The 27,940-nt window shown below is 53.7% G+C and overlaps 1 protein-coding gene across 2 annotated transcripts in view; it reads left to right on the top strand.

Annotated features, from left to right (window-relative positions):
- PLXNA2 (plexin A2) overlaps positions 1 to 27,940 on the top strand; it is a 228,314-nt gene that overhangs the window by 122,916 nt on the left and 77,458 nt on the right. For both annotated transcript variants that reach the window (XM_052654101.1, XM_052654102.1), the window contains exons 5-8: positions 20,479 to 20,579; positions 24,529 to 24,652; positions 26,355 to 26,508; positions 27,213 to 27,309. In XM_052654101.1, the coding sequence (XP_052510061.1) occupies positions 20,479 to 20,579; positions 24,529 to 24,652; positions 26,355 to 26,508; positions 27,213 to 27,309 (476 nt within the window). The remainder of the gene's footprint in view (positions 1 to 20,478; positions 20,580 to 24,528; positions 24,653 to 26,354; positions 26,509 to 27,212; positions 27,310 to 27,940) is intronic.

Raw genomic sequence — 27,940 nt, forward strand, 5'->3', positions numbered from 1 at the left:
ACCTGTCCCTTCTGCTTCCCCTCTTTTTCCTTCTCTCCCTATTGCTCCCGCCAGCCAGCAGGCTTTCCTTGACCCCAGGAAGCTGAAAGGGGAGGGGACAAGAGAACCATGAACATTCATCGTTCACTATATTGATAAATTATTATCGCTGCCTAGGACTTCATCTAATCTGCACAACATCCCCATTAAGGGGATAATTATCCACACTTTATAGATGAAAGAACTGAGACTCAAGCGAGCAGCGTAACCCAAGCTCATCAAGGGGCAAAACGAGAATTCAAAAGCCAGGTCTCTCTGGCCTCAGAGTCAGTTCTCCAGAGCATGAGAGGACCTTGGATATGAGTCTGGACTGGGTTATGTATTGATGAATTTTAATAGCAGTCATTTGATGGGCTTCAAAACTGCAGTATCCACGATCTCATCTGTTGGTCCGATATTTATGGCCACTTATGGGTGATATCTGTGTGGCCCTCCATTTGTTCCATTCATTATGGTTTTCATTAAAAGCCTAGTCCTGTTTAGAAGTCTGTTTGTCACTTTTAACTGCTCTGTTTCATCTCGGAGCGCCCTGATCCTTCTTCACGACAAGCCGGAGGGAGGCAGGTCCGGACGGCCCTTCTCGCAGTTGTGTGTAGGCAGAGGGGGTTGGGGGGGTGGGGGTGGGGTGACAAGCGTGATGGGGATGTCTGTGTGTCATGAGTGTGTCTGACGTGAATGTGTGTGTGTGTGTGTGCGCGTGTGGTGGGAGGATGTGTGAAGTGTGCGTGCTGTTCGTGTGCTGGTGTGGAGTGTGAGTGAAGGGTATGAATGTGTGTTTGTGTTTGTGAGTGTTTGTGTGAAGAGTATGTGTGTGTAGAGTGAAGGGGGTGTGTGTGTGTCTCGGGAGGCTATCATTCACTGTATCCTTTTTATTTTCAGAAGCGCCCAGATCCTTGAATTAAGGCCTAGCCGTTTATTTCCAAAGCACAGGGGATGCTCCCCGCTCTCCTGTGACAGCCTCCCAGGCTCCCTCCCCTAAGACATGCTTGGAGTTGGAGGGGGGTCTTGAGACCAGCCTTACACTCATCAGGGACCTTGAATTCATCCTTAGAGGTCCCAGGGATGGAGATCACCCTTCCTCCCTGCATTGCTGGTTCATAGACAGATTCTTGCTTTGGACTAATCTTCCTTGAGGGAGGCCTGGAGCTGTTTTACTTGTTTAATTCATATGCAAAATGGCTACTCCTGAGGAATCGGAAAGAAAAGACATTCAAAGGGGACGTGCTTTATCCTGTCCTTTGCTGTCCCCAGAGCACACCCGAAAGCTCATTCTGTCTGTTGGAGTTTGCCCAGGACACTTCACCCATCCCCTCCGCAAATCCCCCTCCTCCATGGAGCCTTCTCTGCTCCTCAAGCCACTCTTGACTTCCACCTTCTCTGGACTGCCCCCCCCCCCCCCCCCCACCGCCCCCTGCCCAAGAGGATTTAGAAGAGACAGTGTTTGGAATCCAAAACTATTCTGTCTGTGGGTCATCTGGGTAAAACTCTGGTCAAGCCACACTATGCATTTCCCCTTCCTGTTTCACTAGAGACGCCCTGTTTGGGCTTCCCAGGTGGCACTAATGGTAAAGAACCCACTTGCCAATGCAGGAGACGTAAGAGATGCAGGTTCGATCCCCGGGTTGGGAAGATCCCCTGGAGGAAGGCATGGCAGCCCACTCCAGTGTTCTTGCCTGGAGACTCCCATGGACAGAGGAACCTGCTGGGCTATAGTCCTTGGGGTCACAAAGGGTCGGACACGACTGAAGCACTTAGCACACACGCACACCCTATTTGGGCATCAGGGCCAGTGGATGTGATGGTTCAGGCTATGTGCTGCAAGCTGAGGGCCAGTTCAGTTCAGTTGCTCAGTTGGGTCCGACTCTTTGTGACCCCATGGACTGCAACACGCCAGGCTTCCCTGTCCATCAGCAACTCCCGAAGCTTGCTCATACTCATGTCCATCAAGTTGGTGATGCCATCCAACCATCTCATCCTCTGTCGTCCCCTTCTCCTCCTGCCTTCAATCTTTCTCGGCCTCAGGGTCTTTTCCAATGAGTCAGTTCTTCACATCTGCTGGCCGAAGTATTGGAGTGTCAGCTTCAGGGTTCATTTCCTTTAGGATGGACTGGTTGGATCTCCCTGCAGTCCAAGGGACTCTCAAGAGTCTTCTCCAACACCATAGTTCAAAAGCGTCAGTTCTTCAGCTGAGGGCCAAGGGGAGCCAATACCAAGTCCTTACTCATCTTACCAAACCATGCACCTAGAGGGGCCACCTTTTCCAAATTGCACAAAAGGGCTGTATTGGCTAGAGGTGACCAGGAAAGGGAGCCTCAGAGGACTCAAACCTGTTGTCTCAAGGCCTCTAGTTGCAGTCAGAGGCATGCTTGATGGGGACACAGAGAGGCTGCCTCCCTCGCATTCAGCAGATGAAGCCAGGCCCCCGCAGCCCTCCTGCAGAAGGCCTGGACCCCTCCCATCACACTTGGATCACCGCTTAACTCCACATAGCTCTTGTCTGACTCCAGCTTAATTTTCACTTCTTGGTATCTGCCTTTTAAGTGTCCTAAGTCCTTTTTTCACATCTTTGTTGTGTCCTTCCAGATAATTAGCAAGCTCTAGGAGGGTGGACAGCATGCCCACCCTTTATTTTCCGCCACCCACCCCTGTGACATCTATCCAAAGATTCAGCCCCACTGGGGACCAAGTCAGTGAGCTGCCAGCTGAAGGGGTAGCAAAACCAAAGCTCTGTTTGCGAAGCCTTGATGGATCCCTCTCCTGAAATGCCAGCTCAGCTGAGTGTCTCAGGGGACAGAACCCATCCACTCAGCCTCCCTTCTTCTCTGGTTCCTAAGGGTTAGAAGGTTCTGGAGAAACTCAGCCTGTCTCCTGATCTCTCTCCAGGGTGACACAAAATGCTGGACAGGAAAATGAAGAAGTGGCCCCAGTCCTCCACCAGATTAACTTTTGATTATCACTTAGCAAACCATCAGCTGAGGCTTTCCAGGTGGCACAGTGGTAGGAAACTGCCTGCCAAAGCAGGACATATAAGACGATCCCTGGGTCAGGAAGAGCCGCTGGAGTAGCAGATGGCAACCTGCTCCAGTATTCTTGCCTGGAAAATTCCATGGACAGAGGAGGCTGGTGGGCTACAGTCCATGGGGTCGCAAAGAGCTGGACACGACTGAGCGCACACCCATGCGTTACAAACCATTGATTAGACCTCTGATGTGCGGTGGCTTGGCAGGGACTAAAGCTGTACCCCTCCAGATGCACGTCTGGTTTGAATGAGGGACAGGCCATCGTGGAGACACAGCATCCCAGGAAATGGCCTTTACCTGGCTCTGGGACGTGGCTGGGTGGTGCCTCTGCAGGACAGTGTATGAGGTGTGTCCAGCCTGCACCAGTGGGAGAAGTCGCTGTCTGCCTTTCTTCCTCAGGACCTCCAACCCCGGGCCCCTGGCTGACCCCCTCCACTTCTGTCTCCATCTTTCAGCATTGGTACCCCCTCAGCACGCTCTCACACTCCGAAACAAAGCACTCAGGCAGTCACGAAATAGCTGTATTGATGCTCCACCCTGCATGCCCCGAGATAATAATGCATCGCCCGTCGTGCCTATCCAGACGGAGCCAGATTATGCTCAGGTGCTTAAAAGTCCAGGTCTAATTAGAGTTCCAGGGAATCAAGCCATTGTATTATTAATGATTCTCCGCCAATGTTCTGATTAAAACAGTAATTTTAATAAGCACAGCTCGATGCTAAGTGTTCACTGAGCACCTAATTACATCAGTTATAACTCCAAAATTATTTAAAATCCCCCTTTTTTTTTCCACCAGACCCGGCATGCACCAAGTAAAATAGACTCAGACAACTCGGTGATTATTTGGTCTAATTAATTTCTTAAGCACCTGTTTTTTTAATAAAGAATCTTTTGTCTGTCTTCCATCTCCCCACCTCCCCCTCCACTCCTTTCTATGCTCAGAGGCTCCGTGTCATTGGTTACATTTGAGGCCACCATCAAAGGAGGCCACGAACAGAAGGAAGTGAGGAAGGGAACGATGTGGGCCGTCCCCTGCACCAGCCTCCAGGCGAGGCGAGGTTGCAGAGTCTGCACTGGTGGCTCCTGCCTGGCTGGGCTGAGAGGGCTTGTAGCCAGAAGCCAGTTCCTAGCCACATCCTGGTCTCCTAACTTAGACCAGCTTGGGATGTCTTATTTAATGATCGCACTTGCATCTCCAGGAGGACGAAGGCAACTGGGTTGACAGGCTTCCTTCCCATTGTGGCTGTTCACAAATCCCTTTGACCCTTGAGTTTGAACAAGAGACCTCACACCTGTTCACTAACCGCAAGGATACCAGAATTTCAGAAAGAATGGTCTGCTAAGTCATCCAAGAGTTGACGTGCAACATTTCCTTTAAAAAAAAAATCGTGTCATCAATAAGTTATCAGTCTATCCCCAGAAATAACACCAATAAACTCCCCTGCGTTTGTGCGGTAAACTCAATCTTGAACAAGGTACTGCTCCGGCTCTCATTTCATGTGACCCTCATGACAACAAGCAAGTTAGGAACAGCAGTTGTTAGCATTCTCACACTCAACCGGTATGCCGGAGAACCAAATCACAGCTTTATTTTGTTCATTCTTTCACCTCTGCATGGGGCAGGCTGCTTAGCTCATCATCTCACTCTTGGATAATAAAAAGTCCTTCATGTCTCAAACACAGCCTCCAGCCAGGAGTATAATGCCTGGTTCCAGACTAGAAGTAAAACTCTGGACTTCCCTGATGCCCACATCTTTCTCCCCCAGCGCCCTGGGTCGGCTGCATGCTCCCCACTAGCAGAGGTGGGGAGACATAGTTCTTCTCTTTCTGTCACTTATCTTCCCCCACTGAGGCTGTCATTACTGAGTCCTTGCACATCCTTAGCCTGTCACCGTCACCAGGGAGCTCAGTGGCCTCCCAAAGTCCTGCCTTCCCTGTGTCTCCCGAGAGCTCGCTACCCTACTCTCTGGATTTCCTGCTTCCCAGCTCTTCCTGTCCACTCTGACCCCTGCAGTCCTGAGGATGCATCTCAAGCTTCCTAAGAGGTCATAATGAATGCGCCTCCCTGGTGGCTCAAATGGGAAAGAATCTGCCTGCAATGTGGAAGACTAGGGTTCGACCCCTGGGTCGGGAAGATCCTCTGGAGAAGGGCATGGCAACCCACTCCTGTATTCTTGCCTGGAGAATCCCCATGGACAGAGGAGCCTGGTGGGCTTCATTCCATGGGATCGCAGAGTCGGACACAACGGAGGAACTAACCCACAATGAAGGGTGGCTGGGTTACAGCATCCCAGGGCCTTCTTCCGAATATCTCACAAAATCCTTTTGTCATTCTTCTTCAACCACTTTGCATTAATCTGGGTCAGGGGATGCAGAGTAAAAGGTAGAAGATTCATGTACTTGGATCTTAAGAACCTACTCTTAAATCTTGCTTGAAGCCAGCCATCCTACTTAGTAGACAGCAGTCATATCTCAGCACCTTGGTGGATGCTTTCGTTCTGACATCCACCGATATTTACAGGTGTGGAAACTGAAGCTCAGAGAGGTTAAGTGGCTCACCCAGCACAGCTGAGCATATGGTGCGGCTGAGCCAAGTGCTTCTGACAGTAATAGTCATGTCCTTTCCATGACACCATGCACCTCTGCTGGGTTATAAACATTAACTCTATTTAAAAAAAAAAAAAAAAAGCCTTTGCGTCACCTAATGGATCCCAGCAGAATGCCAGGAGCCTCAGCCACACCTACAGCGTCTTTGCATAGTTCTTAGTACATTTACTTAAGGAGCTTAAAATAAAACCTGGATCACCCGGTAAGTGTGATTAGCTTCTCAGCAGGTATTTATAGACCTATTTTATGTAAGAAACTGGAGTTGGAACATACAGGGATATCTCATATGAAGAAATAGAAAGTAGAGCCCTGTGAATAGAGACCTCAAAAGAGTTTAAAAAATATGTTCAGAGTCCTGCCAGTTGGGCAGAGGATCGGATTCTAGACTCAGAGAGAGGGGTCACAGAGGTCAATGGAAGAGGGTTCGTGGAGCAGGGATTTGCGTGCTCAGGAGGGAAAGACATTCTGATTAGTAGGAACGTGTGCGCAAAGCAAGTTAAGGAGGCAAAACCATGCAGAGCAGGAGAGGAGGCCCGCCTGCAAGGCGTGGGATTCATGCTGACAGAAGAGTCTGGAATGGGGATGTGAGCTCGGGTGGGGAGCAGAGGTTAAAATGCTCAAACACTGGGCTGGGATATTTGGATTATAAACTTCCTCCAAGAAGCATTTTTTTCTTGTTGTTTTTGAATTTTTTATTTTTTTGGCAGGGGGAAGGTATTGATTTTTGTTTGTATTTTAGCCGAGGCCAGGGTTACAGAACACTGCCTCTGAGAAGCCTTCCCTGATTTTCCCTTCCTCTTTGCTCTTGCAGTTTTGCCATATCCCAGTCATAGTGCGATTCCGTGATGACTGGCATCCCATGTGTCTTCCTGACAACACTATGACTGCTTCAGGATCAGGACCCAAAGTCTATTCATCTTTGAACTCCATGCCTACACAGGATATATAGCCGGCCCTTCATGTATTAATAATAGCTAACAGCTGTATCCCAAGCACTGGGCTAAGTGTTTTCCAACCCATGTCACCCTTTATGCCTGAGAGGCAGTTTAGTGGGGAGGTTCTGCCAACCTGCCAAGATTTGAATCCCAGCTCTACGACTTACTGACTACAACCTACTTAATGCGGTGTTAGTAGCTGAGTCGTGTCCGACTCTGCAACCCCATGGACTTTAGCCCACCAGGCTCCTCTGTCCATGGGATTCTCCAGGCAAGAATATTGGAGTGGGTTGCCATTTCCTCCTCCAGGGGATCTTCTCAACCCAGGGATCGAACCGAGTCTCCCACATTGCAGGCAGATGCTTTCCGTCTGACCCCCCAGGGAAGCCCACTGTGACTGTGTGACTATCAAGAGATTCGCTAAGCCTCTCTGTGCCTTAGTTTCTTCCCCATCTGCAGAGAGAAATCCTACACAGGTATGTGCTATAGCTATCACCATTTTGTGAAGTCGCTCAGTCATATCCAACTCTTTGTGACCCTGTGGACTGTAGCCTACCAGGCTCCTCCGTCCATGGGATTCTCCAGGCAAGAGTACTGCAGTGAGCTGCCATTTCCTTCTCCAGGGGATCTTCCCAACTCAGGGACTGAACCCGGGTTCCCCGCATTGCAGGCAGATGCTTTCCCCTCTGAGCTACCATGGAAGCCACAGATGAGGCTCGGAGCTGAGTAACGTGCCACGGTTCACACTGGCTGAGAAGCAAAGGCGCAGGGGTCTGGACCAGGCGGCGTGACTGTGGGGCCCGTGCCCTCAAGCACTACGCCTTTTTGAGGAGGAGAGCCCAGGGTGTGCAGAGCACATGAAGTGTGGGAGGCGAAGGGAGACGGTGGCCATGCGCCCCGCCTGCCGTGAGGATGGGCCCCCGCAGCGCGAGGCCCCGGGGGCGCCCGGCAGGGAGGGAGCTGCCGAGCTCCGCCCCGCCTCCGCCTGGGCGCCACGCCTTGGCCCCTGCGTCGCCGGACATGCCCGTCCCTCGGCTTCTCCCTGCACGTTCGCGTGGCCGTCTCCTGCTCCTGCTTCTCCCTTCTCACACAGCATCTTCCGCCACTCCCGCCTCTGAAGATATCACCAAGTTTGCCAGGCCTCCCGCCCCGGATAATGCCTTACTGGCCCCTTCAGCCCAGAGGGCTCACTCCCCGTTGAACCTCTCATCTTTCCCTTTCTGGCTTCTCCACCAGCGGGGATGCTCTTTATCCACTTGGCCCGTCTCTACAGCTTCCCAAAGCAGCACCGAGGCACGGCATTCAGCCTCACACCGCCTTGTTCAGGTTAAGTGAAGGAGTGTGTGTGAGTCGCTCAGTCGCGTCCGACTCTTTGCGACCCCACGGACTGTAGCCCGCCAAGCTCCTCCCTCCATGGAATCCTCCAGGCAAGAATACTGGAGTGGGTTGCTGTGCCGTCCTCCAGGGAAATGAATTGAGTGCATGAATGAATAAGCGAGCTCTATACTGAAAGCAGGGCCTCCCAGGCGGCTCAGTAGTAAAGAACTCACTTGCCAATGCAGGAGACATAAGAGATGCCGGTGTGATCCCTGGGTTGGGAAGATCCCCTTAGGGAGGGCATGATAACGCACTCCAGCATTCTTGCCTGGAGAATCCCGTGGACAGAGAAGCCTGGCGGGCTACAGTCCATGGGGTCTCAGAGTTGGACACGACGGAAGCGACTTAGCACCCACACAGGCATACTGAAAGCAAGTTAAAAATCTTAATATTAAGTGAGGAGACTTTTGTAACATACAATCGTATCCTCCACCTCTGTCTCTTACACACATGTGCACACACACTTATCCAACACCTACTAACTTGTCCTAGAAAGCTGTGAATCACAAGAAACTTCTCTGTCCTTTCTAGGGGAGCTAGTCACTCAGCATACGAAGAAAAATCAGGGTGTTTTCACATCAAATGTGTCAGGGAGGATGAGATGTCGTCGTGTCATAGTTAGAAAGGCGCATTGAGAGATGACGGAAAAGACGCACTCCCTGGGTCTACTGCAGACCAGAGTTCTGTTTCGCAGTGGCTTCCGGTCCGCTCAGAGTTGTGTGGCAGCTGAGGCAGCGAGGGGGCCCGTCTCCGACCCAGCCCCCGTGGGCAGGGCTGAGACAGCTCTGTTTATGTGCGCAGCTGCTGTTGGGGGTGGGCTGACAAGGGGCCTGGGAGGTTTGGCTTACCCAGAGCTGAGTCCAGCTTTTACTGTCTGGGAGGATTGCATTCCCTGCATCAAGATTACCTGGGAACTTCAACCCGGGGGCCCTTCACTATCCCAGAAGTGTATTCCAGGGAAGGTATCGAGGTCCCGAGACCCCACCAGCTTGTCTCAGTAACCCTGCGTGCCAGCACCCGAGGCGGAAGTGCCGTCGGGCACCAGGAATCAGAAACTGGAGCTTGGTCGGGAGGCAATGCCAGCAACTCTGCTAAACGGGGCTTGGTGTGAACTCCTTGGGGAGTAGCGGTGTCCTGAAGGCCCACTTGCCGTCTTAGAGGAGTCCCTGAGTCCCCTTCTCAGAGAACACTGAAGGAGCCCACCTCCTACCCAGGCAACAGCAAAGGTGTTCTTACTCCAGGTGTCTGAGCAGCCTCTTCACCGCCCTGATGATTCCCTCCCCAAACCTCACTTTTTTTTTTTGTAATTATTTTAATTGGAGGCTAATTACTTTACAATATTGTAGTGGTTTTTGCCGTACATTGTCATGAATCAGCCATGGGTGTACATGTGTTCCCCAGACCTCACCTTTTAGAGCTTATGGACGGCAGACCCGTCAAAGAGAACTCAGGATTAACAGGAGGGCCACGCCCTCCTGTCTGGCTCTCCAGGTGACCGGAAGGCAGGCGAGCCCGAAGTTGAAGGAGTGGGGCCCAGAAACCAGGTTGCGCTGGGCAGATGTCCCACTCTCAGATGTTTCAGGCTCCACGTGGCACGGCTGCCCTGGGCCCTCGGCATCCAGGGGCCCGTGGAAAAGCCTGGACGCACAGGAGTGTGAATGAATGAATGGGAACGGGCTGGTGACTGGGATCCTTGCTTCATCACTCCATCCCCTTGCCATCATCACTCTCCCCCTCTGGGGCTGATGACGAGTTGATGTTGGCCCTGTGGGGAGCTTTGTGGGCCCTCTCTAATCCCAGCCATCTGGTCTCCAGGTGAGAGATCTGTTTTAGCTATTCCTTAGGCCCTATTTCCCAAATCCTCTCATCCCCTATTTCCTACCCCACCTGCTTTCCCTCACTGAATAAATCCACGGTTGTCATGGAGACAACATAGTATCAGCATCTCTGCTGCTTTGTAGATCCTTCCGGAAAACAGAACTAGAAAGGGCCCTCCTTGTACCTTCTTAGTGTGTCTGGCACAGGAGTCCTGTCTGAGAAAGTGTGGTGTGGGGTTTGGATGTTTCTGCTTCGCCCATTCACTTTCCTCCCTCTGTCCTTCCTTCGCCCAAGTTCCACCTTCTTAGGAGACTAAGCCCGGTTTGACTTTTTTCAGGCGAGGGTCCTGAAACTAGGCCCCTAGCCTCAGAGTCCTGTGTTCTTCAGCCTCCAGCAGGGACTGTGTCATGAATAAGAAGAGTCTGAGGGACTGTGCAGATGTAATTCTCCCCAGATGATGGATCAGCAGTCTCAGCACAGAGAGGCGAGGTGGCTCGCTCTAGACCACCCCACGCGGAGTGCAGAGCCTGCAGCTTCCCTTGCAAACACTGCCACCTTCAGTGGGTCTGCACCGAGAGACAGCACAGTAACTACCGCTATTAAGCACCGACTGTGTGCAAGGCTCTCCATGTACAAATGTCACTCAAACCTCCAAACAACCTTGCAAAGTTAATATCATTATTGTCAGCATTGTTACAGAGGAGGAAACTGAGGCACAAGGAGGTCAATGAGGACCCTTTATTCACTGATCATCATAGCAGCTGGATTTGAAACTGAAGACTATCTCCTTCAAAGCCCCACTTAACCAGGACAAAGTAAATACGGCCTCTACCAAAAGGATTCAGGAGGGGCCATCCTTACCCAAGTGTTCATCGATAGCATGAATTCCACTGTTTGGGGCCAGAATTTGCTTTCCCCGTCATCCTTTCCCCTTTGACTCCTACAAGACCCTCTGCTGGGTTTTATGAATGAGAAGGGGAAAAAAATATATCATTGAAAAGTTCAACCAACTTTGGCTCCCATTCTCAGAGTGATAGATAGCTTTAATTACTCCAAACTACTCAGCCACTCTACTCTTCTCCCCCCAGTCATTAAAAATAGATTTTTCTCTTTGAACTTCACTCCACCCTCGGGGGTCCAGATAGTCAGGAGTTCTTAGGAGACAGCCCCAGGGTCAGCTTCTGGTCAGAAGGTTGCATGTTGCTTTGGCGGCAATCACAGGGTCCAGAAACTCCAGCTGGCTTCCTGGGAGGTTCACGCCTCCTTCTTGATGCTATTAGTCACGTGACTTTGGCAGCTCAGAGGATGGGCAGGGGGCTGGATTGGTGTTTACTTTATGAGGATTTAAGGGGCTCTCACACATCACTATTGATTTTTAAAGAACTGGACCTAACCCTGGGAACAAACAATAAATAATGACTTCTTCACATTAATTACTGGGAAGTTGATTCGTTGGAAAGGCTGGAGCTGAAAATAGGAGCTCAGAAGGGCTCTGCTCCCTGATGAGCAGGCAGGATGAAGTGAGATGGGTATGGTGGGCTCTGTTTTAAAAGTAAGGGAGGGAGGCTTGAAGAGGTTAAGCCGCTTTGCCGAGGTCTCACTGCAAATGACTAGCAAGGCCAGGATAGGAAGCCCCTGCTACTTCGGCCTCCAGGCGGGACTGGCTGAGGGCTCGTGGCTCAGGGTAGAGGGTGTGGGACCTCATTTCCACTGCTCTGGTCCTGGCAGGTTCTTAAGATATCCCGCAGGGCATCCTCAGCCCCACCAGCCTTTCCCCCTCTTCAACTCACATCAGCCCCTGTGTCGTCTGGCTCCAGATCCACCCGCTGACTCTCCATCAGCAAACAGAGAAAGCCAAGCGCGCGGCCGGCAACAGTCAAGAGGGGAAGTGTCAGTACAGGGCCGCCCCCGTGTCCAGAAGGAAGAAAGGTGATCCTGATTGACAGCCCTCAGGGCAGCCTCAGGCGAGGGGCCTTCCCTGCCTGATGCCGCCGCACCCCCCTCACCACCCCCGCCTGGCAGTCGGGCACACCCGGACTCCAGTGCCGTTTCCGCCACCTGCAAGGCGTGCAACTAGGGCAGGTGATTGAACCCAAGACTCAGGCAAACCCACTCCAGTGTTCTTGCCTGGAGAACCCCAGGGACAGGGGAGCCTGGTGGGCTGCCGTTCATGGGGTCGCAGAGTCAGACACGGCTGAGCGATTTCACTTTGACTTTTCACTTTCATGCATTGGAGAAGGAAATGACAACCCACTCCAGTGTTCTTGCCTGGAGAATCCCAGGGAGGGGGGAGCCAGGTGGGCTGCGTCCATGGGGTCGCACAGAGTCGGACACGGCTGACCCGACGCAGCAGCAGCAGCAGCAGCAGCTTTGCAACAAGCAAGGTGGGTCTCTTCCCTCCCCTGCGAGGCTGGTGTGAGCCTCAGGTGAGGGGACAGAGGACACAGTGCAGCAGATGCAGGTGAACGGCCGCCTCATCCCCTTCCTTGGACAAAGCTCATCCAACTGCCCGCTCAGAGGAGGGTGGCGTGGGCCCGGGGCGCCCTCAGCGGAGGCCTCGGTCCCCCTCACATCCAAAGAGGGGGTCTCACGGCTGCCCCCAGCCACACCTGGCAGAGGAGAACGAGGTTAAAATGCCGCTTCAGGCATCCGGTTGACAATCAGCTCTTTGCCTGTAAAGCGCGGGAGAGCGCACAAGGGTATTATTCCATGAAGTCTTGTGGAGCCAAAGGGCTATTTATTGTATGAGGTGTGTTTGGAGCCTGGGGAGGCTGGCCTGTCCCTGGAGGGTCCACTTTGGCTTGGGTGCCTGAGAGACTCTGGCCAGGGCTGGGGGCTGGACGAGGCCTCCCTGAACGTCTGTGCCCGTGTTTCTCTTCCTGTGGGAACCCTGAACTCTGGCCCCATCAGGCGTACAGGGAAGGCAGAGCCCTAAGCTGTCAGGCCGGCTGCACTTGTTCCCCACGGGGCTGACAAGATTTGGCTAAGCCTGTGAGGAGAGACTCCTCCCTGCCCATCCGTGCCAGCCGGTAACAACTGCCAGGCCCAGGCCAGCTCCTAAGAGCAGTGGAGTCAAAAAGATGAACGCCCAGCCTGCCCTCTGGTTGCTTCCCACCTTTTGAATCCCGCTCTGACCTCAGCCTCCAGACTGACCCCTGAACCTCCTGTCCCTCTTTTTCTCCAAAAGATCCCTTATGGCATGTCACCACTAAGGCCATGGAGGACACCCTCCCCTCCAGCTGACCTTCTCCACTCCCTGGGACGGGCCCAGGGGTTTCAGCCGACCCTTCGTGTGTATTAGCCACTCAGATATATCCAGTTCTTTGCGACCCCATGGACTGTAAGCTGCCAGGCTCCATCCGTGGAATTCTCCCGGCAAGCATACTAGAGTGGGTTGCCATTTCCTTCTCCAGGGGATCTTCCCGACCCAGGGAACGAACTTGGGTCTCCCTCCATGGTGAAGGCAGATTCTTCATCTGAGCCACCTTGGGCGCCTCTGTTTCCTGGTGGAGCAAATGGATCTCCCACTACCTAACAATCCGCAGCCTCTCTGCCTGCAGGAGCTGAGCACAGCGAGCGAGATAAGCATGCAGAGTGTGCCCACACCCTCTCCCGGCCTGGCTGTGACGGCGCCGCGGAGCCCAGCCCGCACACCAGCCCTGGCAGGGCCTCCCTTCAGCCTGCCCTCGGCCTGTGACCGTAGATGAGCATCAGGTTGCTTCTTGAAAAAACATATCTGGTTTGGGAAGAAGAGCAGAAAGGAGGTCTGAGACCCTAGAGGCTCCAAGGGAAGAGAGGGTGGGCTGGTGGGGAGGGCCCATCAGGAGAAGGGACGAGAGACGGGAGGGCAGCTCCGGGAGCCGGCTGTGCCTCAGCTGCTGTGCGCTTTGCCAGGGGGCCCCGGGGACCCCGAGGCGGTGGCTCAGGCCAACTGCATGCTTCCACACAGGCTGTGTGTGTGCCCTCCTAGTCCCGTCACTTGGCTCTCAGCCACTGAGAAGGCCGCTGTTTCTCTGCTTGCGGCAGGAGGCAGGAGACATGTGTGGGGACAGGTGGGGACGTCTGGCCGGGGGCGGGGGGGTGGGGCGCAGGTTCCGGGGAAGCAGGGACTGAGAGGGCCACTGCGGCCTGGGGAGCGGCTCTCCCTTATTCCTGCCTCTCTCCGTCTCTCTCTTGCCCAATTGCCAAGGGCTCCTGCCCCCTCTGGAGCAGACTGCCCACGTGGAAGGCCCCCGAGGACAGCCTCTGCACTTTGTCCTCTGAGTCACAGCTGTCCCTTGCTTGATGTCCCCCATGTCCCTCCGTCGTGAGTCTGTTCTACCATGTTAAGATGATCCAGTTTCCTTGGTTTTGTCCTCAACCAAACCATGGGCTCCAGAGAGCAGAGAGTGCGGCCTGATGCCCAGTGGAGAGCTTGCATGCTAAGCCGAGCCCGACTCTTTGCGGTCCTGTGGACTCTAGCTCGCGAGTCTCCTCTGTCCATGGGGATTCTCCAGGCAAGGTTACTGGAGTGGGTTGCCATGCCCTCCTCCAGGAGATCTTGCCGACCCAGGGATCGAGCCCTGGCCTCTCATGTCCCCTCTTTGGCAGGCAGGTTCTTTGCCACCTGGGAAGCCCAGTGGAGGGCTTTGTGTGTGTGTGTGTTGTTGCTTAGTCGTGTCCAGCTCTTTACGACCCCACCCACCAGGCTCCTCTATCCTTGGGATTCTCCAGGCAAAGTTACTGGAGTGGGTTGCCATGGCCTTCTCCAGGGATCTTCCCAACCCAGGGATTGAACTCAGGTTTCCCACGTTGCAGGCAGATTCTTTACCTTCTGAGCCACCAAGGAAGCCCACCGTATAAATGCTTTGTAAATACTGAAGGGTCATGGGGGACCCAGGCCCAGCCCATGGTCAGAATCTCTACGTTGGTCTCCTTCCAACTCAGGTGTCTCTCCCGTAGACACCCCCGGATTCTCAGAACCCGGTAGCTCCTTCTAGGTGTCCATACAGGGTGGCAGAGATGCGGGCTTGATTCTCTTTCCCCTCGATTCTGCTGTCCCTCACTCCACTGTTGGGGAGCTCTTCTCTGAAGAGGGACAGCTTGGCACCTGACGGAGTAACTGTCCAGGCTGATGGTAACCACCAGGGTCACAGAGGTCTCCAGGGCCTTCCCGCATGGTCCTAGCCCTGCAGGTGTGCCATGTCCTTCGAGACCTTCAGGAAGGAGGCGGCTTCTAGCCCTTCCCTTGGTGACTTGTCCCCAAAGCCGATGGTCATCTGCTGTCACACCCCTTGTTGAGCCAGACCCCTCACCCCGTGCGCCAACAGGGGGGGCAGGTGGGGAGCAGGGGCCACTCCAAACTCTGCGCCCTGCCGAGCCCCACCCGTGTCACATGAGCCCCTGGGACTCAGGCCAAGGGGAGGCCCTGGAGACTGGGGCCCCGGAGCTGGAGAAGCCAAGAACGCAGTATGAGTCACCTTTAATGAAGAGGGTTTCTTAAGTAAATGACTTAGTAGGGCAGTTACATTCATTAGAGGCTTAATTACGAGGCCTAAGATCAAGTGGAGATGAATGCTGAGTGAGCAGTGGGTGGACTCCAGTGTGGCGTGACCCCGTGGTCTTGGGAGAAGGCGGTGGAGGCAGCAGGGGAGGGTTGTCCTCACCGCCGCACCCATGTGCCCACCCAGCCACCCGGATCCCCGCACTCAGGGTGGGGGGCGGGGGAGCCTCCGGCATCATGAAAGCACAATCATAATAAACAAAGACTAATTAAAGTGTCATCATCGAGTGTCCCATTAGACCCTGAGTCAGCCTGACAAAGCCCCGCCCGACGCGGTGGACACTTTCCAGGACTAGCTCCCTTTCGTTCTAGAGCTTCCCCGAGACAGCGCGCACCCCCAGCCCATCCTCCCCCAGGCCCCAGAGCAAGTGCCCACCTGTTGCCTGTCTGGTGCCAGCTGAGTGGCCCCTGACCCCAGGAGTTTGAATTCGGTTCCTTCAGGTCCGCCATAGACTCAGAGATACTGGAATCAATTCCTCCTGGGCCGAGGAGCGGTCCCCAGACCAGCCTCCAGCTCTCCTCCCCGAGAAGCAGTCTAGTTCCTTCTGCAGCCCCGAGGCAGTTTGGTTCTATTTCTTCGTGGCCCCGGGCAGAGCCTGACATTTAAAAAGATTTCCCAGGATGTGAGGTCACGTTTACCAGTGGTTCTCATAAAAAAACTAGCTGGAGAGCTTGTTGGAGCCATTTCTCAGGCCCTGCCTCATGCCAGAATTTCTGACTCAGTTGGACTCTGGATTCTGATGTCTCTTAAGCTCACGGGTCATGCCAAGGGTGTTGGTTTGAGGATCCAGGAAGCCTCTTCACAGAGGACACTCTTTTGGCCAAGAAGTGATGGACTGGAGAGCTTACACTGTGTGCTCCTGCTGCGTGGACTTCTCTGTCCTTCCCAAGTCAACCCAGATCTCTATATGCTCATCACTCCTGGCCCTCAAGCTCTGCTTTCCTGTTTGCTCATGCGGTTCCTTCCAGCCGGGACCCTCTTCATCTGGATCTTCACCTTGAAGACCCAGACCCAGGCCACACCGCTCACAAAGCCTCCTTGGGATGCCCGTCTAGAGCCACGCTCCCCCCACGAGAACAAAACTCCAGGCACCCAGCGGCGTGTGTCCTTCTAAGTTTTCTAGCAACCATATTTTAAAAAGTAAGAAGAGGCAGCTGAAATCAATTGTTAGGTTTTATTTAACCCCAGATTTACTAAATTTTCTCAGCACTAGTCAATAAGAATTAGTAACATGCTGTTTTCCATCCTGGTTTCCCATGCTGTGTCATCTATGTCCGGTTGTCTTTAGAGCGTGTCTCAACTCGAACTAGCCCCTTCCAGATGCTGGCAGCCACACTGGCCCACGTGCTGGATGGCATAGACGTAGAAGTAGTCTTTTCTTTGCTCTGAATTCCCTCAGCCCTCTTTCGATACCTAAGAACACACATCACTTTTCTTGTTTTTATTGTTCGGCTGCTTGCAACTTGAAGGTGATGGCTGCGTTTTAATGCTGCTGTTGATTTTATTGCCCTAAAGTGCCCAGCACTGGCCTTTCTGTATGATGTGATCAATGCCTACAAGTTGATGAATGAATACGGAAGCACATGATTATAGGAAAGACAGAGCAGCCGTGGAAACACCTGACTTTGAGCGCCGCCCTCCAGTCCCCTGTGACGTTTCTCTCCTCTGGTTTGTATATGGCTGTTAGATCTCCGAGAAGAGAATAAATTCAAGTTTTAGGACCCCCACTCCCATAAAAGTTTCCTGTTTCACTTTGCTCTTCAACTCTGTGTATTAAAAAAAAAAAAAATTCCCACCAGGAGGGCCCAGGAAACAGGAAAATAGTTGTGCAGTTGGTTTCGTGTTTGGAGAAGAACAGGCTTCTCACTATCTCCGCGGCACTTGGCGTGAAAGTGGGCTTTGTTGCCGGAGACACTGCTCCCATTCAGGGCCCCGTTCCCCAGCTGCTGAGAGCAGGGCTGTGTTTTGACAGACGGGCCGAATGCAATGCAGACAGTTGTTTTAATTTCCAGCCAGATGCAGACATCACTCACACGGAGCCTGAAACCCAGGAAAGGGAGCCGGGCACTGGACCGCGGCTCTCGGGCCTCCGAGGGCAGGTTGGGAGGGGGAGGGCACTAGCGGAAGCCCCCCTGGGTGACTGGGGTCACAGATACCCTGAAGGGCTGAGGGCCCCCAGGCGTGGGGAAGGGCTGCGGGGAGAGCATCTGGCAGTCACATGCCGGAAAGGTGCTTCTAGCAGGGATCATAGGCCATGAGTCAGGGGTCAGCGGGGGGTCCTTAAGGCAGGGTGCCGTCAGGGGCCAGTGGTATGCCTGGAGATTACCTTTGAACCGTCCACGTCATTCAGCAGTCGCAGGGAGGAGTTAGGAGCGTCCTGAAAGTCAGAGCTGGAAGGACTCAGGCGGCCTTCCTCTGGGTCAGAAGTATACCTTCCGAAGCCTCCCAGACACGTCCCCTTGACTCAGCTCATGCCTCCCACGGACGGGAGTCCCTGCTGGAACCCTGGCCTGCTGCATTATTGGACAGCCTTGACGTTCTTCTGTTGGGCTTTCCTGGATCTCTTTACCCCTGGGTCTCATCTCCGTCACAGCACTGCCCTTCAAACCACGGCAAACCACTTCTGTGCTCCCCCTTGAGATTCACCTTCTCTGAGCTAAAGAAACATCCAGGTCTCTCAAGCTGCACCTCAGATGCCAGCGCTGGGTCCCGCCCCATCGTGACCACCCTTCTGGGAAGTCTGTCTGGTGGGGCTGCATGTCTGCAGGGGCAGGCTGCCCAGCCCTGAATTGGGAACTCCCCAGGGTGGGGCAGCTCCGTCCCGACAGCACGTCCATTAACGCGGCCTATGACCCAGTTAGCCCCCAGAGCCATGCCATCACCCTGTCAGGTCCGATTGGACCTCTGAGTTGAGAGTCCACTCAAACCCACACACCTGTCATGCATGAGCTATTTCAAACCAGCTGTCCTCCAACCTCCACTTAGAATATCTGCTTTTTTAAACTAAATTTCCTGATTTTACACGTATGCTTTCTGCATCTCATTTATTTTATTATTAAAGGCAACTCAGGAATGCTTAAAGCCGATCATGTCACTCAGAGGGAAAAGCTGTGTAATTCAGAATGTTAAGTGTTAAGATGTGGGGCAAATGAGTCAGTCGGGGGAGGGCACCCAATAGAGAGAAGGAAGGTTTCTGGGGTTGGTACCCAAAACCTTTCGCAATCTGACCCCTGGTTACGTACACCATCTCTCAGCTCGTCGCATCCAGTATGCATGCCACACTTGAGTTAAGCTGAACTGAGCCATGATTCCCAGGTGAGGCAGTGGTAAAGAATCTGCCTGCCAATGCCGGAGACCAAGAGATGAAGGTTTGATCCCTGGGTCGGAAGATCCCGTGAAGAAGGAAATGGAAACCCACTCCAGTATTCTTGCCTGGAAGATTCCATGGACAGCGGAGCCTGGTGGGCTACAGTCCACGGGGTCGTGAAAGAGTCGGACAGGACTGAGTTTGCGTGTACCAACAGCCATGATTACTTTTGCCCATGGTAATCTCTCAGCTAGGAAGGCCCTTCCAGGCACCTGCAGCAGGCCCGCTCTTACCCTGACTCACCCATACTCAGCTGCTGGTCCGTTTTCCAGACAGATTGTGCTGAGTGGCCCCGCCTTTAAGCTGCCAAGGCCCCCGGGGCATATAACCATCGCTTGCGATGGATGTTCGCCACAATGTAGAGTAGGGCTCGGTTTGTAATTACCAAGTCCCGCGGGCTGCGTGCTCTCCGGGGGTGCAAATCTGTGTCCGGTTCACTGCAGTTTCTCTAGCACACAGCACTGGAGCCTTGACGCAGTGACATCTGATAAACGGTTGCTGGGTGAGCCGTGTTAGACTCCATCCCGAGCCTCTTGGGAGGATGCTGTGAAGGCGTCTCCATCAGACCCTTCATCCCCCTGCCAGAGGTGGAACACTGGGCTGCTGGACCACAGGTTGTGTTTCCGCTTGACTTCACACGTCCAGTAGGTGGGGAACCTCTCTGCCCTGACAAATGAGATCCCATTCCCAGCCTAGCAAATGTTTTTGCAGCCCAGCTGCCTGCGGGCTCAGCCATCGACAGAGACCTAGGACAGACCGAATGCAAGACTTCAATCTTCTGACCCTTTGCCTGGCCTTAATGTTAACACCCGCTGGGCAGGTAAGGGTGAGTAATGAGCACACAGGCCTGGTTTCTGTCCCAGCATGGCCTCACCCGGAAGCCAGGAAGGGAAGGCTGCCTGCTCTAGTAGGGGGGCAGGTCACGGGCTTGAGCTACACACTCCCTTTCCCCAGCAAGACGGCATCAGACAGGCAGCTCATCTCTGTTCCCATTTAGCCAGACTTTTCAAAGGACGGGAGATTTACTAGGGAAAACTGAATACAGACATCAGAGAATAGGCTAATTGGATCCAGGTGGTGCGTCTGGTTGGCGGTAAAAAGACGGTGCCACTCGGTGAATACTATTTGATAGGGAAAGTTTCTCCTTCTCTCTCTTTTTATTTATCAGTGTTTTCTTTGCAGGCAGGATGTCTCAGCCCGAGCCCAGCTGAAAGCTCTTCAGAGGCTAGTTGGTGGCACTCAATGGCCTTTCAGCAGAGTTAACCATTTCCAGCGTCTTCCTGGAGCAGGCCCAGCCCTCCTGAGGACTTTAGTGCAGGCAGAGAGAGGCTGGAGGGCTTGCTTCCAGCCCTGGGGAAGGCCAGAAGCCTGGGGGCTGTTGGCTGTGCCTGCCCCGTGCAGGGGAAACCGACGAGAACACTGAAGGACGGATTCAGCCCTGTTGTCTCCTCTCCAGGGGTGGTGGCAGTGCCAGTGTGCACACGCACGTGTGTGTGTGAGTCGCTCAGTCGTGTCCGACTCTTTGTGACCCCATGAACTGTAGCCCGCCAAGCTGCTCTGTCCGTGGAAGTCTCCAGGCAAGAATACTGCAGTGGGTAGCCTATCCCCGCTCCAGAGGCTCTTCCCGACCCAGGGATGGAACTCTGGCCTCCTGCATTGCAGGCAGATTCTTTCCCATTTGAGCTACAGTGGTTAGGTGTAACTGAGTCTGAACACACCGTCTGGAGGCATCACTCCCTGATCTAACCTGCTGTCTTTTCCCTCTCGGCCAGATCACCAGGGTCCCCGTGGAATCCTGTGAGCAGTACACGACTTGCGGAGAGTGCCTGAGCTCGGGGGACCCTCACTGTGGCTGGTGTGCCCTGCACAACATGTAAGTTTGGCACAGTCTGGGAAAAAAAAAAAAACCTGGAATGCAGAAGACCAGGTACTTTCCTGGAAATGTTGATGAGGGATGTGACCTCAGTTTGCAGGGAGAGAGGAATTTCCCTCTGCTGAGCAGTAATTCTAATTGTGGTCGGAGTGCTGAAAGCAAATAAGAAGAGAGGCCGTGAGTGCCTTCTTTGCAAGGGCGGTGCCTCTGTGGTCTCACCTCCAAAACCCGACCCCTACTCCCTCCATCTCTGGCCAGCTGCTCTGAAGTCTGTACCTTTGCTACAGGGAAGGCTAGTGGTGTTGGAAGAGCTTGCAAGGGAAGTTAAAGCGTCTCTAGATTGTAGCCTGAACAAGGCACCTCCTTCCTGGAGTTTGGACTCCAGTGAGCGGCCGTGTGACCCGGCATGGTCCACTGACAACCCTGGGCCTCCTTTTCCCCATCGCTAAAAAGGGATAATGCCTACCTCGCAGGTGAACTGTGAGGATTAAATGCTAAATAAATGCTTTGGCAGTAAGGAATCTCAGGATAAGCTACACAAGTCAAAATGATGATCATGGACTTGGAACCCTTGGGAGGACCCTTCTGGCCTCATCAGTCCCTGATTCCAAGAAGCCTACATCTCACTCCAACTGGCCTCGCATCTCTATTCAGATACACCCCCCTGCCACTGAATACCAGCCCAATAGAAATGCAAAATCGCACTTAAACTTCCTAACTCCAAGAGCCCCAGAGGGAGAGCAGAGGGAAGAAACTCCAAAAGCAGAGGGGGAGGCGGCTGGCTAGGAATTCTGCTCCCCAGGGGCCTCGGAAACTCCAGGGCTCCGTGCCAGCCAGCAGAGCACCCCCACGAGAAGTGCCGGTTTAGGGTGGGGGCGGAGGCGGAGGGCCAGAGTTCAGGGTCCTGCACAATCGCTCTTGGCTTCCAGCCTCCGCAGCAGGTGTTGGAAGGGCTATGCAGGGAGGGAGCGAAGCGAGCGCCTCACAGTTGCAAAATCCGGACTGGATTGGCGCCCACACATCCTGGGTTCCCTGCTTAGATTCGGAGGTAAGGGGCTCCTCAGAAAAGTTTTTGCAGAAATGCCCTCACCAGAACCCGGACAGAGCGGCGCCACGTGGGTCAGACAAGTGGCAGAGATACTGATGCCGCCCCTGCTGGGCCCCGGGAATGCCGGAAAGGGAAAAGTGAAGTCACTCAGTGTTCAACTCTTTGCAACCCCATGGACCATAGCCCACCAGGCTCCTTGGTCCATGGGATTTTCCAGGCAAGAGTACTGGAGTGGGGTGCCATTTCCTTCTCCAGGGGATCTTCCTGACCCAGGAATTGAACCTGGGTCTCCAGCATTGAAAGGTGGCTACAATTGGGGTTCCCATCAGTGAAGCTGGCCCTACAGCCAGCAGGCTCTCTTTCCTCATGAGGGTTTCTCCCTCCACGGAACCCGACAGCCACCCCCAGCTCCTCGCAGTGGCCTGGGTCACCTGGCCCCCTCACTGGGCGGTGGACAGGTCCAGCCATACCACCACCCTGCTCCTCCCTGCCAATCTGGCCATGATGTCCGAGTCTCCCAGACCACCCGTCCTCCTCCTGGGCCAGGTCAGCCGGGCTGACTTAGAATGACCTCAGGAAGGGTCTCAGGTTTTCTCTGCGCTCTGAGTCCCTCCCCTCTCATCACCTCCCAGGGATGCACCGCTCCTTCCAACAGCTCAGCTTGCCTCTTGCAACACGTGCGCATCAAGCCTTTCCCCAGTTTCACACGGACTTTTCCCTTCTCCTGGCCGGTCTCATTTTCAGCCCCTTGGGCACTGCCCACCCACCCGCCGTCCCCTTGCCTGGGTGACGGGGCCTAGTGGAGGGACCACCTCCAGTGGCCAGGACCACGCACTGGATTTGAGCAGAGGCAGAGGGCTGAGGGAGGTAGCTCAAGAGCCTCTGGATCCAAGGGTGGGGGGTGGAGAGGATCTGAAACCCTCCTGTTTCTTCTGTAGGCCTTGCTCTTGCAAGTGTGTTATTGTCTCAGAGGCTATTTATCTCTGTTGGGGCTGTTGCCATAAATAGTATGATAAAAAAAGAGCCATTTCAGTGAGTCAATGAGATAAAGGCTCCAGTCAAGAGCTCACTTTAGAGCTATCTTAAGGATTCACTTAAACCTCCATAATTCTTTCCTTTGGCAGCATTCATATTTAGATCCATTATGTGCCTGGCAAGGAAGGGTCGGGGGGAGGGACTTTGTGGGGAGTTCGGTGGGAATCTCCGCTGGGTGGTGGACTCTTGTCGCGTCCCCAGAGGGGCGCTTTGGTCGGAGAAGCGCCAGCCCTGGAGCGTGTGTGCAGGGGTCACAGTGCCCACCTGCTGCTGTGGCCCGCAGCGCCAAGGACCAGAGATGAAGATGGGGGACGAAGCCGCCACGCGCGCTTCCTGACAGAGGCAACCCTGCCCGTGCCTCTCCGTCTGTGTTTCACAAACATTTATTGAAAATAAACCATGTGACAGGTGGAATATCTCAATGAATAAAACATGGCCCCTGTCTTCAAAGAGCCGGAAATCCAGCCACAAGGTCACACACACGCTATCCTACACAGCTAAGACCCTATCCAGGGTTTTACATGCCCCTGGTGGGGAATAATAATAATATCCATAGCCATCATCATTAATATTTTTCTTAGTAGGGCCAAGAACAGGCCATTTTCTAAACACTAATTCTTTTAATAGTTACACCAGCCCTGTGAGATACAGTATTATCACTGGGCCCAGCATTTTATAGCTGGGGGAGCTGACACGTGGGGACTTCCAGGAACTTGCCAAGTGGGGCCACAGCTAGCAGGCTGGAGGTCTGGGTTAGAACCCAAGCACCCTGCTCCAGAGTTCACATTCTTTGCCTTTTGCCTGATACGTTTTCTGTTCCCCAACCTTCCCTCCCTCACTCACAGAGCTTCCCATAAAGATGCTGTCTATAAGAGCTATTCTTTACGTCTAAACTGCAGCTCTCATTTTGGGAGGAGGGGCGTTGATCCCACTTCTCTTAGTCTGTCCTCTTTTTAAATAGTCTTCTAATTTGTTTTTTATTATTTTTGGCTGTGCCGGGTCTCCGTTGCCGAGCGGGCTTTCCTCTCGTTGCAGCGCTCGGGCGTCTCGTTGCAGTGGCTTCTCTCGTTGCAGAGCTCGGGCTCCGGGGTGTGTGGGCTTCAGTAGTTGCAGCTCCGGGGTTCTAGAGCATAGGCCGGGAGTTGTGGTGCCCGGGCTTAGTTGCTCCACAGCATGTGGGATCTTCCCGAATCAGGGGTTGAACCTGTGTCTCTTGTATTGGCAAGCAGATTTGTTGCAGGGAGGGGGACCCCCTCCAGAGCCCGAAACTGGGCTTTTGTCTAACACTCAGAAATGAATTGTCCAAGGAGATACACGTGTTGATAAAGCAAGATACTTTATTGGAAAGGCCGCTGGGCAGAGAGCAGGAGGGTGAGGGAACCCAGAGAACTGCTCCGCCACGTGGCTCGCAGTCTCGGGTTTTATGGTGATGGGATTAGTTTCCGGGTTGTCTTTAGCCCATCATTCTGACTCAAGAGTCCTTCCTGGTGGTGCAGGCCTTGTTCAGCCAAGATGGATGCCTGTGAGGAGGATTCTGGGAGGGGGTCGGACATGTGGTGTCTCCTTTTGACCTTTCCCGAACTCTTCCGGTGGGTGGTGGCTTCTTAGTTCCGTGTTCCTCACCAGGACCTCCAGTCATAAAACAGCTCATGCCAGTGGTGACTGTGGTGCCTGGCCGGGGTGCTTCCCCTAACAGATTCTTTCCCACTGAGCCACCAGGAAAGCTCCCTTAGCCTGTCTTTGACCGCAGTAGAGACCATCTGGGAGTCACCGAGCCCTCTGGGAGGAGTGAAGCTCGCCCTGAGAAGACGGACACGGGCCTCAGAGCTGCAGAGCCCCTCACTCACCCCTGTGCGTCTGTGGCAGGTGCTCCCGCAGGGACCGGTGCCAGCGGGCCTGGGAGCCTAACCGATTTGCCGCCAGCATCAGCCAGTGCGTGAGGCTCGAGGTGCACCCCAGCAGCATCTCCGTGTCTGAGCACAGCCGGCTGGTGAGTGAGCCCGCGCGGGGCCTGGGGGCGGGGCACAGCGCGCGCACAGGCGTGGGTGTGTTCCTTTAACTCCAGCGCAGTGTAAGCGGATCAGACTCCATGCACTCCAGGACATTTTAGAGGAAAACTATGGTAACGCCTGTCGTTACCCAGAACCCAGTCATTCGCCCCGCTCCTTGCAGATCCGTCGCCCATTGATCTGGTTTGTAAATCTACATTTTGCATTTAGCAACAAGCCTCTGCAGCATCATGCAATCCCATCCCATTCTGTGGTGTATGATAGAGATTGCAAGGGACCACCTGGTACAGTCGCTCACAGGAACTTGGAGTTGCCTTTGTATGTGTATGTGAGAGAGAGGCAGACAGACAGACGGACAGACAGACACAGAGAGACTGAGGCTTAATTCACAGGGTGTGCCAAAAGAGAATATTAAAGAGGTACAGCAGTCCTTCACCACCTGTCGAGGTGCAAGCCCAAATACTCCGCGTCCTCGGGCCTGCGCGGTTATTTCCTTCTGGAGGTTTTATGGGCATTCACGAATGCTAATTAGTTAATGAACCTCCCAAGACTTGCGTTCATTCATCCCCACCGGGAGGTTTTGGCTCCCACAGAGCTGAGGGAACGAACAGCAGAGTTTGTACCTAAGTCTCTCGGCCCCATGGAAACGAAACTGGGGCAGAGGTTCAGCAGCAGACAAATGTATGGAAAGGCTAGGTGATGGCCACTGCGGCTGAGAAAGCCCTCCAGGCATCATGGGAAGACAAAGCGAGACCTCCCTCCCTCAGGACTCGCTTCTCGGAAGACACGGGGTGTTGTCACCGCGAACCCCCATGGGCACTCCCCACTGGGAGTCACGTTTCTCTCCTCTGGTTTCCAATACCACTTAGATATCATATTGTCATTTAGTACAAACCCACTTCCGAGGGCACGGAAGTCACAGCGGTGTTTTGCTATTAAACGGTTTCTCGATCATTCTTCTGACAGTCTGTGATATTTTTACCATTCAGAGGAGGATAGTCAAACTTAAAAAGTCTGCAGACCTCTGGCCTGCCTCCCTGGAAGCCTAGGGAACCGCAGACATCATCCAGGGCTTTGGTGTCCACTCCCTGCCTTTCTCTGATCCCCTAAGCGCCTTGTGAGGCAACTGCCCTGCTCTCGGGGAGCACTCAGGGGGCAAAGAGCCAGAGGCCGACCGAGAATAGAAGCCCACCACCTTGGTAGCCAGCCCCTGCATGACAGCCAGGGTGGGGAGCCAGCCAAATGGTAAACTCCTTATAAACCTCCAGGCTGGTGACACATGTTCTCTGTGAACCTAAGGCTTGTTTGTGATGAGTTCAACTCATAACTGGCTTTTTTCAAGTTTGCATGCTTTCATGTCAAAACGAGCTCGGGCTGAGATGGGCTTTGGGAACTTCCCCCACCTCTAGCATCCCCTCCTCTCCCGCCAGTGCTTTATGATTCTGGACAAGACTGAAAAGTAGTGTCAATAATAAAGACCACCGACCCTGCAACACCCCTTGCAGTGCTACGGTAATGGCTCCGGGTCAAAGCTAGAAGGGCTCCTGGACCGACATCCTCTTCCTAGATGAGGTCCAGGGAGAGGAGTGAGCAAGTGGACAGCGGCAGGGCCAGGCCTGGAGCTCAGGTCTCCTGAGCCCTGCAGGGTCTTCCCACAGCATCGTCTCTCTGCTCCGCCCACAGCTCAGCCTGGTTGTGAGCGATGCCCCCGATCTGTCTGTGGGCATCTCCTGTGCCTTTGGGAACCTGACGGAGGTAGAGGGACAAGTATCTGGGAGCCAGGTCATCTGCATCTCACCGGGACCCAAGGATGTGCCTGTCATCCCTCTGGATCAGGGTAAGAAGCCTCTGCAGTGAGCATCAAATGCTCGGGGCTGCTTGATCAGCTGGCCCAGAGTAGGGAACCCAGGAGACAGGGTGGCAAGTGTCAGCACAGACCGACTGACAGCTGCCAGACTAGGTCTTCTTACGCCAGACTCTAATTTGACTTGTAAATCCATTTAAGTTTGAAAGCAAGCTGTCATGCCCCAAGGAAATTTCAGGAAGAGGGAGGTCCCTGTCTCCTATTTGGGTTAAGCCTGCACAGTGTGCAGAAGAGTTTTTCCAGACTTCCCTTCCCTTCGAGTAACATCGGTGGCTTCAGCCAGTGGTTTTTAGTAGGTTCTCTCCATAGAACTGGGGGCTTTTAGACGTTTTGACCTGATATATGTATTTTTAAAAATTTTATTTTTATATTGGTGACCCTGATATTTCTGACAGTCTTTCAGTAACTGAACATATTCAACCTAGGCAGGGGACCCTACAAGATCTGATCCGTCACCTCCTCCCTAAGGGGGGGGCCTGGGGTGTCTGGGTCTCAGTGATGGGCTGGTGATCAGAAGGACAAAAGGGACTCTTGGAAGAGGACTCAGGAAGGCTCCATCTGCCATCACTGCCCCATGGGAGCCCCGGAGTGGCTGAATGATTTACCCCTCAGCCTCTCCACTGGGCTCCCAGCTTGTAACTTTCTCCTCCTCGCCCCCCCCCCCTTTTTTTTTTCAGACTGGTTTGGGCTAGAGCTGCAGCTGAGATCCAAGGAGACAGGGAAGATATTCGTCAGCACTGAGTTCAAGTTCTACAACTGCAGTGCCCACCAACTGTAAGCACGCCCCTAGTGGCGCTAGCAGTCATTAGGGTCAGAGCGGGAAGAGCACCCTTAGAGATGAGGTCAGAGGAGGCTGGTGAGCAAGTGGGTCCTGGCAGGGCCAGGCCAGAAGCCGACTTGCCTCAGGTCTGGATATGTGTGTGGGGGGGTTCCCTTAGGAACAAGAACGGTCTTACGTTCACCACCCAATCTCCTGATCAGATGTGGCACTTTGTCTAGAACAGCGAAAAGTGTCCCATAAATATTCCAGTTATATTCAGTTTATTCAGTTATACCAAACTGAATGGCATTCGCTGTCCACAGCCTCTGATCTCATTCAGTCTCCCTTGCAACACACCCTACCCTCAACTCTCAAGCTAAAACGGGTTTGAAGTAGAAACAGAAGTCACAACCCAGGAGCTTGAAGGAAAGTCCTCCCTTTTATGCCAGCGGGTGGTGGCTTTGAATGTGGAGATCGACAGCCAGCGGCATGTAGCCACGTTATCCATGGGCACGTGAAGAGGGCCTCAGAGATGACAGCCTCAGAGGAAGGGGCAAGGCTGGGGAAATGGCCTCACCCGGCGCCCGAATAAAGGACCTGGGCTGGGACACAGCGAGGAGGCTTTCAGCTCTACCGAGCTCCACA

The sequence above is a fragment of the Budorcas taxicolor genome, chromosome 16, assembly GCF_023091745.1.
Source record: "Budorcas taxicolor isolate Tak-1 chromosome 16, Takin1.1, whole genome shotgun sequence".
In the NCBI taxonomy this organism is placed as follows: domain Eukaryota; kingdom Metazoa; phylum Chordata; class Mammalia; order Artiodactyla; family Bovidae; genus Budorcas; species Budorcas taxicolor.